The sequence below is a fragment of the Vipera ursinii genome, assembly GCF_947247035.1.
Source record: "Vipera ursinii genome assembly, chromosome: 1".
Classification (NCBI taxonomy): Eukaryota; Metazoa; Chordata; class Lepidosauria; order Squamata; family Viperidae; genus Vipera; species Vipera ursinii.
Genome location: NC_139512.1, coordinates 266306956 through 266319386, shown reverse-complemented (window position 1 = coordinate 266319386; position 12431 = coordinate 266306956). Strand labels below are relative to the sequence as shown.

The following is a 12431-nucleotide window of genomic DNA, read 5'->3' as shown; positions in this document are numbered from 1 at the left end:
TCACATTGACTCATCCCAGAATAACAAGAGTCACTCCTTCCCTTTGGGTAAAATTCACTGCCTCTGCAATGTTGCTTTTCTACAAATATTTGTATTATGGAAAGTGCAAAGAAGAGGCACTAACTTTTCTTGTCATGGCGGCTTGGAGATGATAATGTGGTAAATCGGATGGTTCTGTGGTCTAGGGCTGTTGTAGATGTATTAGTGACAAATCTGTGTGTTTATACCCAAAACCAGTTTTTGTTTGGAAATGAAGAAGGAGTAGTTGTGGAGCAGACATTGTGTAACTTTTTCCTATTGTTTCCAATACAAGAACCTAGCTGAGGGTGTTTATTTGCCATGTTTATAGGCCATCCACTCTAGGAGGCATACAGGCTAAAACGCTTTTCAAACAACAATCAAAACAATAAAAAAGGATAATAAATAGCTGAACAGGGAAACAAGAAACACTAAATCAACAAAACAAGCACATAGTGTTCTAGCCTAATGTCTGGAGGATGAACTGGTTCTTTGAGACTCATCTGAAAGAGGGCAGGATCAGGGCTATTCTGGTTTCTGGGTGGGTGTGATACCACCAGGCAGACATCATGTCAGAGGGAGCACATCTCCTGGTTCCATCTGAAGCATGCCGATTCTGTCAAATCTTACAGCAAAAAGATGGTTCCTTAAATAACAGGGTCTTGTGCCATGAAAGGCTTTATAGATTGTGATCATTAATTGATTTGGTGTAAATTAGTGACAAGGCGGGGAAACTGTAAGTAGGATGCTGTCAATACTCTTGACCCCATTTACATGCGTAGGTTGAATACAGATATTGTCTAAACTAAAATATAATGTTTTAGTAATTTGTCAATATTAAATACTTTTTTTTATAGAACACTAATTTTACAACATCATATGCCAGAGGAGATGCTAATTCAATCTCTGTCCAGGAAACAGTAAGTGCTTTTTCACTTTATCGCATTGTGCAATATATTGATTTTTCAGTTGTTAAATTTATACACTGTAATTCATTATCCTAAATTGTTCTTAGACATATATTGGCCCAGATCAATCCAAACCAAGATGATATATTTCCCTACATATTTTAGGCCATTGTATCATTGATTATTTTGCCAACACAAAGAAGCAAATGTCACTTTTTAAAAACTTTAGCAAACACATCCTGTAGCTTGTAGTGAACATTTATGGAAGTGTACTAATGTTGGTTGTTATGTCACCAAATAGTTTCTAACATTTTAAAAGAAGTTTTATCAGATTATACTAAGTTGTATAACTGTGCTATAAAAATAGTGATCCACATTTTCAAATTGATTGTATTGACTGATACCCAAAATATCCATTCTTAAATTAAAGCAAACTTGGTCTTGAAGGGAGCAAAAATCTTTCACATTTATCCATTAGAAATAATGGGAAATGTTGTGTTACTCAGCATTTCATAAAAGGAGTTCATAGTATTTTTTTTCAAAAGGCTGATGCTCTTATTTTATATAAATAATTGAGAATAAGTGTCAAATCATTATGGAAATGTCTTGTAAGCCCTGATGGGTGGAGACTGAATTTTTGTTGGAACACCTATTTATTTTTGTTGCAAGCACTTTGTTAGATTTTCTGAGCACTTAATCTTTAAATGAATCCAAGTGTTCAGGGATGTGGTAACTGCATATCTCTGCATAAGGGATAACTTTGATGATTTATGTACAAGCTGACCCACTGGTGATCTTACAGTGAGTTTTATAGAGTGGGGGGTTTGCTTTTAGTTGCTTCTCAGACAGATGTGACTTGCTGGGAGTGGCTTAATAAAGAAAAAACATACACATTAGTTTAAGATCGTGGCTACCTTTTTAAAAAAAACAAAACTTTAATTAGTGCGTATTTAAATTGAGCTAAGATACCTAAAGGCACTAAGAGATGCAAACATTCATATTTGCAATTGCTTTAAGTCATTATAATCAATTTCTAAAGTAACAAGTATGCTCTGTAAGTAAACTATATATGATATTACATTAAAAATCATCATGTAATACTTATTTTGTTAAAATCTAATTTTTCTGAATTATTTACACTTACAGTAGAAGAGAATATATGATGCTCAGAGTTGAACTGTGGAGTCCTTGGTGCTCTCTCAGTTTGGTGGTTTGCTTGCAGATGTTTAATTACCCATCTAGGTAACTTCTTCATCAGTGATAATATCTAGTAATGGAGCATCAAGATGCAAGCAAACAAATAAGCTCGTAGAGCACCAAAGATTTATTCATTAAAAGTTAATTAGGATCAATTGTTCGTTGATCTTTTTACCAATAATTCATAGCATCTTACATACTGAATGTATTTAAAAAGTAGTTCACGTTCTGGTCATTTAGCCTAAATGTAGAATGAACACTGAGTCCCTGGTCTCTCTTATTAGAAGGTTGAGGATTAATCAGAATTTTGGCGAATTCCCTGCTCATGAATTTGATAGAAAAATAAGCCATCTAGAGTCACCTTTGGTGAAATGGGTAGCAAATATAAATAATTATAGTATGGTATGGTATGGTATGGTATGGTATGGTATGGTATGGTATAGTATAGTATAGTATAGTATAGTATAGTATAGTATAGTATAGTATAGTATAGTATAGTATAGTATAGTATAGTATAGTATAGTAATTGCAAAAGAAGAATTAGTCTTCCTGGTTTAAGGTAATTGCCTGAATTACTGGGGCCTGTCCTTTGAAAGTATTAGTAAACATCACATGGTCAGCCACCCAATCATTAATTTCATTTTATCATGCAAGCTAGCTATAACTGAAGAATATTGTGAGAATACTTCATACACCACTCTGAATCCTAATATGGTTTGCTTAGTTTTGGTTTATTGTGTATACTTTGCCTTATTTATTTATTTATTTATTTATTTATTTATTTATTTGATTTATAAGTGCAACTCTAGGTGGCTTATTGGGCAGCATACAGCATAAGCATGCAATTTTTATTTTATTTTATTTTTTTTAAAAAAACCATATAACGACAGACATTTTATATATTCAGAATATAAATTTATAAACCATTGTTTTCCTTAGGGCAAATCCAGCCATTTGTAGTCATGCAGTAAACTTTTATTAAATAAATGATAGCTTGGCTGAATGAGAATCCAATGCTTTGTCTAGTGTGCTTTCATTTTGGTAGAAGAGACAAATAATGTTTTCCCCACTCACTGTGTGGCTACTTTTCTTCGGCTATAAGCCAGTGGGCAACAATCAACAATCAATACTGGGCATGAATGAGGAGAAAAGACCCCAAATGCAATTCAGGAAACTTTACCTGCTCTTCCAAATTTTTTTAGAAGACAAGTAAGCCATACATAATGTTTCCATCCTAAGCATATCTTCTGTGAAGGAACTCTGTTCACTTGAATGTGATAAAGCAGTATTTCACCGTAATTATTTTAATAATTTATCTATTTTTTAAAAAAGGAAGGGAGTGATAAAATTATTGCCAGGGGAAAATGACAGGTAGGTTGTGCAGTGGATATGCATAAGAGGGGGATAGTAGTCTACAGTGCAGAATAGATCCCCTAAAATAGTAGAGTATTGGAAGGCCAATAGTGTAGAATAAAAAGATCCCTTGTACAGAAAATGATCTGCTATAAAGGCACATTCAAAATGAATCGATGCAGAAATTCATTACAGCCTAGCAGTTCATGAATTTCATGGGATTTTCTTGCCAGTATGTTCTTTCATTGTGTACTTCCATAACAGCCAGCTCACAAATAAAGCTGGTTCTGAAAGGGCTGTTAACAATTCTAAGAAACAAAAAAAAATCTATCAAACTTTATTTGCTTATAAAACTAACAGCTGCTGCAGTTTCAGAGAGTTTTTTTTTTCCTTTTCATGAAAGCTAATCTTACTGCCTTTAATGTTGTTAACTCTTTCTAGAATCCCACAACCCCTTTATCTGGCTTCTCCTGCTGCGTTCCCACCAGTCCTAAAACCTGAGACAGACTGAGTTTTTCCCCAAGTCTCACTTGGGTTGCAGCAACTTCTCTATTGGAGGAAATGAATGTTGCCCTTTTGTTTCTGTGGTAGAGTTGTGATAAAGCTGTGGTGGTGTTATCTCTCTTTTAGGTAGTGGCTCTTTATGACTACACAGCACATCGATCAGATGAGCTAACCATCCACTGCAATGACATTATCCAAGTGTTGTACAAAGATAATGATAACTGGTGGTTTGGCAGTCTGGCGAATGGACAGCAAGGCTATTTTCCAGCCAGTTATGTGGTTGGAGAAAGTATGTATAATGATTTTACCTAGTATGTGATACCTGGGGGGCTTAAGTATCTGAAATCTGCTATTCTATGACTTAATGCATTGCAATACACATTACATATCAAAACTAAAGTAGAACTAAATGTATCAATGATCTGAAAATAAAATATATTGACCAAGAAAAAAGAATACACCACAGTGAACTAGATACCACCAACTTGATTTATTTGTTCTAACTGAGGGTTCGTTCTGTGTTCCTTCTAATTGAAACTGCTCATGGAAAGCATGTACCCCCATGGGTATTGATTTCGTCTAAAACCTGGAGACAGCATATATAATCTGCTTGTTTAAAAAAGAATCAAAGATCTCAAGCACCTTCAGTGGAGAGCTTCGTCTTTTTCCCCCTTCCATAACAGAAAATAATTGGACTCTGTGGCCCTGTATAATACTCTGAAAACTGTACTTAACTTTGAGGTGTATTTGCTATCTAAAACAAAAGCAACCATATTTTGTTCTTCTCATTTTCTGTTAATTAAATCAGTAGTTTAATTGTATAAATATTTTATATGATAAATTTAATTTAAGCAATTTAATAGGTATTTTCATTGATTGCATAATTTATTGTCTTTCTTCATCAAGGGGAAGGAGCACAAAGATATGCAGAAAACAGGACAGCAACTGTCTCCAACCACAAAAACTAGCTTCTTAATCTCTACAATATTAGAACATTTTACTTTTAACCAAATGCGAGCAAGCAAGTTGATCACAAGGGCAGACAGCAGTCTGTCTCTCTACAATCTTCATGTCTTCCCTTGCAGAGGCCTTGTATCTTTGAGAATCGTGCCCACTGATGTTAGAATTAATTTCCACAGCAGAGGGCACCCTATGCAAAAGTCCACCTATGAAACATCCATTTATAAATTTGTAGTAAGTGACAGTCATAAACATCAGTTTTTTTCAATTATTTCCCACCACAAGGATGTTATATATAACTGAAAACATATAATAAGTCCACAGCTAGGAGCCAAGGCAATTCATTTTCATCATATTTTGCAGTTTCCCTTTCAAATATTTCAGTATTGATCCTGAGTTGTGTATAGAGACAGTGAGCATTTTGTGTATCATCTATACACATACACAAACATCCAGCCATCCAACATACCTCTTGGGGTATCAAATAAATCAATAGTGGAGGGCTAATTTGAAAATGCTATCGATCAAATAAATAACCATTTGCATTAAATGAGTTATGGTTCCTTTTCAGCACAATATGAACAACAGCAATCTAAAGTATTAGCAGAAGAATCTACTCTTCAATCCAATGAATTCGTAAAAGTAACATCACCAGCTGTGCCTGAGGTAACTATTTGGGCGAAAGGTATGAGCCATACCTCACAAGATGGGATTGTATTTTCCATTTCTTGTGGTAACAGGTTAATTACCAAGTGCATGCAGTGTGTGTTAATTTTAATGTATGGACTTGCTTGGATTCAGCCATTCTCCAGAAATACAAGCCCAGAAGTTATTATGTTCACAAAATACATTCCATATATGTTGGAAAACCTTCCACATGATAGAAAAAGAAGAGTTGACATTTAACTGACTTTAATTATCACTACAAATTATATGGCTTGGTTATTTAATAAACATGCCATAAAAGATAATATGAAGATTCTATGTTTGGCCACAATTCAGACTACCATGCAGTTACCGTCTTCTTCATTGTGGATTATAAGGCAGTTACTACGTGCAGCTAAAAGACCAAGAGACTCTTAACATTTTTTTAAAAAAGTAACCAAATTTTCAATAGTCCTTACAACAGGGAAAAACATAATCCTGTTTTTTTAAAAAATAAATCTCTGGATTTTAATTTAAGGGCTACTTCTATAAAATCCAAATAGCAATTCATTTTCTTTGACTGAAATACTAAAATGCACGCACTCTCAGGAATAACTTTTAAAAATGGCTATATTGCTTCAGCCATTGTGATTTAACATTGCAGTAATTTTAGTTTAGCAAACCGAGCATCACTATTTCTCTTGAAATTGCCAATTAGTTGGTAAGGCTGAATCAAAATAGTTCTACGCATTAAATGAAATTTAACCAATATAATTTCTGAAGAAGGAAATAAAAGCTGCCCCCACAGATGGGATGGGGCATTTTCTAACCTGCATCCCTTCTTCTGACTTAGCTTAAAAGGGAATCATCTGTTTGTTTGACTTGGGCTTTGTCTTCCTAAATGACTAGATGGCTATATACACACACACTACTATACTATATACACGCACACTACAGCAGTTCTTTTTTTTTCCCCATTCAGTTGTGTCCTATTCTTTGAGACTGCTTTGACAAATCCCTGCAGTTTTCTTGAGAAGATTTTTTAGGCGTGGTTTGCCATTGCCTCCTTACATGGGCTGAGAAAAAGTGACTGACCCAAGGTCACCCAGCAGGATTTGTGACTAGGCCAAGACTAGAATTCACAGTCTCCAGTCTCTAGCATGGTGTCTTAACCACTACATCAAACTTGCTCTGTAGTAGTTGTTGTAGTAATTAAATTTATTGTTCTAAGCCCTAGATTATGATGTAATGCAGCAGTAGTGGTAACAGTATATTTATTATGTACTTGTAAGTACACAAACAACAACAGTTAAAAAAATTAAACAGATCCTTTATGCTAGATAAAACTAAGTTTACTGGAACAACCTCAGTAACTGAGATTTTTTCCATTTTAGTTACTGAGGTTGTTCCAGTAAACTTAGTTTTATCTAGCATAAAGGATCTGTTTAAATTTTTAACTGTTTTTTTTTGTGTGTGTACATATATACACATATACATATATATACACATACATATACATACACACACATATGAATTAAAAGATTTTCCATTAATAGTCTCACATGAGCTCCTTCAAACCAATACTAAAGAATTCATGTAGTTGGTATATTATTTGAATTCCATACTTTCAATAAAGTGTACAGTAATTTATTGTAGTCAGACTGAATTGTTGATCTGGCTAACTATGAATATAGAAGTGAAGTATTATGGTCGCAATCCATAATGCCCTCTAATATGTTAGTTTAGGGACATTTTGAAACCTGGAGGAGTTTATGAAACCTGGAGGAGTTTATGAAGCAGTTAGAATATCACATGAGAAACTGCTATTTAAGAAAAACACCCAAATAGAAAAGTCCCTTGGGTACACCTAAAGGAGCATACTCTGGATTGTAAAAAAAGTAAAAGACAAGTGTTTTGGAAAATAACATTTTTATATAGTGTGGGCAGCATTTTGTCATTTCTTTCTAGAATCCTTTTTATGTTGCATATGATAAAGACTTTTGTTCTAACCAGGAGATGGAGAGAATGATCTTATCTTAGAAATGCAAGCTAAATGTCAAAAATATTCATGGAAACTGTGTCTTACTATGATTCTTTTCTTGTCATTATATGAACTAAGATCTCTCAAGCCCAACATTAGATTCTTTGAACTATAGTTGTTTATTTTCTGCCAAATAAACTAATAGAACGAAGTCATTTAAAACTGATTTTTTCTTCTTTAGGTGTTTAGAGAGAGCTGTTGTTAAGACCATTTATTTTCTGCCTTTCTAATAAATATAAAAAAAGACTAATACGGTATATCCAGAAAGCTCTCTAAAGAAGAATTTTTAAAAGTTTGAGTGTCATTAATATGTTTTCCTAAACTACTCTTACCCCAGGCTGATTTTTCACTAGAGATAATAACCAAGAATTGCAATTAGCATCTTTTGTCACATCTAAAAACATATTTAGGTGCCTAAAAAGACATGATAATTTAAATAGCCAATAACTTTTAAATCATACATCTCTTCCCTCGGAAATATTGTTGTTTTCTTATATTTGGTTTCCAATGGTATTGGTAATCTCTATTTAAGTCTCATTCAGACTTACATTAATACTTTTGAGTGTGATTTTTTTTCTAAGCACACCTGAACATTTCAAAGGGTTTTAAAGCAGAGGACTGTTTCCTTGTTTTAAACCACATATTGTGAGAATTTCTTGGGTGACAGACCTTACACATAAAGTGAGGTATATTCTCTCCTCATTCAGGAAGCCCGTGGGTTTGTCACCACACACGTGTTGGCTCTATTTTCTCCCACCCTCCCTCCCTTGCTTTACTGATTAAAGTTTTCCTCTTGCAGATGCTAGCAGATACTAGCAAGTTGGGAGACCAAAGATTTATTTCAGTGAATGACACAGACTACCTGGCTGAACAGTAAGGCACCAATAGTACAACATAGATTGTTAAATAGCTTGGAAGAAGCTGAAAATCGTGGTGTTTCTCATTGCAGTCACCCAGAAATAATGAACTAAATTGGTATAAATTATCTTGAAAAGACTTCGGAGAAATTACTGAGGAACTATAAAACTGCAATAAATGTGTTGCTTTACAGTAGTTGTTTATATTCCAAAGATATTACAATAAGGTACATTGTCTTATGGCACCATGATTGCTAAAAAGCCATGCTTCTGTTTTTCCTTTCTTTTGTTGGCTCCTAATGGATCTAGCTATTTTGTTAGATACATTAGGTGGAAAATAGACTATGGCATGTAATTGCATGACCAGGCTGATATTTTATATAGGATCAATATTATGAGTTGAAGCAAAAAAAAAGTAAAACAGTCAGTAATCCAGGCAGGATAACATATCCATTTGCTTTACAGAAAAGTATGGGGGAAAGTATGTAGAGTAAATGGCACTTGCACTCTTCTCATTTTGCCTGGGTTATAAATGCTTTTCTAGAGATATTCACTGATGCCCTGTTTTCCAAGCTTTTTTTCTTTTTAATCCATCATGTAATAATGCTGAAAAAACAGCGGCCTGCATATCATAATAGTACACAACCAAGGTTAAATTCTATTATCCATCTGTTATCTATTGTGGGGAATTTGGCAAGCAATCCAGAGCTATGTATGAAAATGCCAAACTGTTGGTATCAGATGTTCTTTCAGAGAGCAGAAATTGAGAATGGGCCTCGGTTTTCTATAAAATTCATGGTCAGCTTTAGACACGTGTTTTTCTGCCTTTGTCTTGGGTGTGTTCCACCATCAGAAGATCAGTCTTTAGTAGTAATGGGTATGAATGGAACAGGTCAGTAATTAGATAAAGAACCTAGTTTAACTGGGACTTTAAATCTCCAACTGCACCTGTTATCCTATATTTCTTGCAGAATTACCTGTGGACAAACACAGAAGGGCACGGATACAGAGGAACAAGAATATAAGACAAATGATCGCATCCCATGCAGTGATGTTGAGGATGAGCCTAAGAAAAACAGGAAGAAAAGAAAGAAAGGGATGGTGAAAAGCACTAGTAGAAAGGGAACATCAGATGATGGCTTCCTGTTGAATTATCCAGCAGTATAGTGTCCATCATGTTTGTGGCTGTGAGTTTCATGGCTTAAAAGTACATGGGAAATAATGGAATTATTGCTTGTTTTGAAATGATGATCCCATTTATTTGAAAACTTGAAATTTTGTTCAATATATAGATTTATTCTAAACCAATGATTTGGGGAGGCCAAGGAACTAAGAAGAAAAATATGTTCTGAAAATTCCAGTAAAACGTAACCGGAGGTAAAATTTTAACAATGACTAGGTTTAAACCAATTTGCTGTCTAAAGTAATGAAATTTCCGGAATTTTATTGACGCTCTTCAGGTCACTGAAACAAAGCAGTCCAGTTTGCTAAAAGTTGAAGAACACCATGATGGGTAAAGACATGAGTTTAAAATTCCTTATAGTCTACGAATAAAAATCAACCAGCTTAATTGCGATAGAAACACTATTTTCTAGAAGTCTTGTTTTGATACACTGTTCATAAAAGAATGCAATATTAAATGCTTGTATCTGATTGTGATGGAGTTTAATCTTAAAATAATCAGCTCAATGCGTGATTTTATTATTCCTGCTATACACTTAAATAAGATTAGCCACTGCAACCGCCTCTCGTACTGAAGTGGTTTTGAAGAAAACGAATTACAAGAAAACTATATTGTAAAAGGGAGTATGTATCTCTACCAAGAGTTGGTAACTTTTTGTTGGTTAACTTTAAAAAATAAATAAAATTGATATATATATATATTGATATATATTTTTTTAATGTGAACAAATTTGCAAAATTCATGTTATAAATTTGTAAAGGCATTTTTTTTCCTGCTTTTAAAGCCCTATTGACTGTTTTTTCTACTCTTTAGAAAAATAATTTGACATCTGTATATGAGTGAGATATGTTTTTAGGCAGCGCATGTTTATGTTCAGGTGTAACTGTTTTCAAATTAAAAAGCATTAAGTTGTGAATGGTGCATTAGTGATGATTTCCGGTAACTTTATTTATTATTCTCTTGTGTATTTATGTTGACTACTGATGCTCACATTATTTATACCATGTTAGGAAATTCTGCCCTCTTCCTTTCTGAAGCAATAAATAATATAAAATTAGAAACTCCTTTTTTAGTAGTCATGGCATTTGATTCCATTAAAAAAAAAGAAGTGAGAATAACCAAGTTGACCACTGATGTGTAAAATAGCACCCAGATGCGCAGGATTAAATTGCAAATATTATAGAATCATCCCTCATGTTGGAACAGACATAAAACGTAAAAATATTGAATACCTATTTACCTGAAACGAAGACAACCCTGAATTTAAAACAATCCCCATTCCACAAAACAAGTGCAGACAGGAATATATATATTATTTATTAGTTTTATATACCACCCATCTCAGGGTTGAAGTATGTATGCATGTATACTATGTATGTATATACTGTATGTATGCACGTTCATTTGCAATAATGGCACATGCACCATTTATAGGTTAAGAATGAAGAGTTGCATGACACACACACACACACAAACAGCAATCTCATGCAATTCCTCATCCTTAATAAATGTGTAACTTAATTGCAAATGAATGGCATACCTGTATATTGTGACTCTACCTGCCAGAACCCATACTAAAAAACTCATCAGGACTAAACAATGTATATTGAATATTACATGAATGTGTATTAATTGAATTAAAAATAGCTAAATAAAGTGCCTATAAATGAAGTTTCCCAATAAAAAAATAACCCATCTGCATATACTGTATCAGCTATTATCACACACAATTGTTGTATACAGAAACACACTGCATACAAATGCGTATCTTCTCTCCCTTTCTCCCTCCCACCACGAAGAAAATGTATGAACTCTGGAGAAGAGGTAAGTGGTCAAGGAAGGAAGGAAAAAAGCAAGAAGCCCTGTGATACAAAGGGTCAAATTTACCAGGCAGATAGCCCTTCCAAGTAACAGTTAATACACTGTCTTACCTTTAATACCAGTACTCATTCTAATTTATTTGTTTCACAGCAAATGTTAAATGACACTGCTTATTAATAGCTCCCTATGAGATAAAATATATGTGTTTTAAAAAGCATGTTTTTAACTGTGTAAGAAGATAATAGGTCAGTCTAGATATAACCTCAGCATGCTGATATGTTTCATCAGGCTAGGATGTAGATCGGGGGGGGGGGTCTTCAAACTTGGCCCTTTTATGACTTGTGGACTTCAACTCCCAGAATTCCTCAGCCAGCGTGCCTGGCTGAGGAATTCTGGGAGTTGAAGTCCACAAGTCATAAAAGGGCCAAGTTTGAAGACCCCTGATGTAGATGATGAATAGCCAAAACATCTTTGTCTAGAACAGCAAAACTACTTAATCATTAGAGATATTGGTCCATAATTTTCATGTCAGGATAGAAATAAGATAGAACTGTGTCTACGATCAACAACTTATCTTTTTGGGAGATCTCTTCATAAAGATTTTGAAGAGCATAGGGGATAAGATAATAATACATAGTTACAGTAGACCTTATGAGTTTAAAATTACAAAGTGGAGTAGTAGCATCTCCTGACCCTAGTTTCGTGGAACAACTATAATAATGATAGGTCAAAGATGCCATAAAATATAGCCGCCTAATCCTGTTGACATCTTTTTCTTTATATTATCACCACTTCTGAGTGGTTGAGAAGAATTCTCATGATTGTATTCCATTGTCCATCTTCATGTGGAGGTCACTTATTAAGATAATTAGAGCTGTTTCGATCCCAGAACTAGACTGAAACAAAAAATTCAGTTGATCTACATCTACAGTACATTTTTAACC

General features: G+C 34.1%; 1 protein-coding gene across 3 annotated transcripts in view; it reads left to right on the top strand.

Annotated features, from left to right (window-relative positions):
* AHI1 (Abelson helper integration site 1) overlaps positions 1-10598 on the top strand; it is a 76411-nt gene extending 65813 nt beyond the window's left edge. For 2 of the 3 annotated variants that reach the window (XM_083371859.1, XM_083371860.1), the window contains exons 21-25: positions 876-938; positions 4107-4269; positions 5512-5606; positions 8426-8499; positions 9455-10598. In XM_083371859.1, coding sequence (XP_083227985.1) covers positions 876-938; positions 4107-4269; positions 5512-5606; positions 8426-8499; positions 9455-9650 — 591 coding nt within the window. In that variant the 3' untranslated portion in view covers positions 9651-10598. Of the gene's footprint in view, positions 1-875; positions 939-4106; positions 4270-4886; positions 5175-5511; positions 5607-8425; positions 8500-9454 lie in introns of those variants that run through there. The other variant, XR_014493596.1, reaches the window with a different exon arrangement.
* The last annotated feature ends 1833 nt before the right edge of the window (positions 10599-12431 follow it).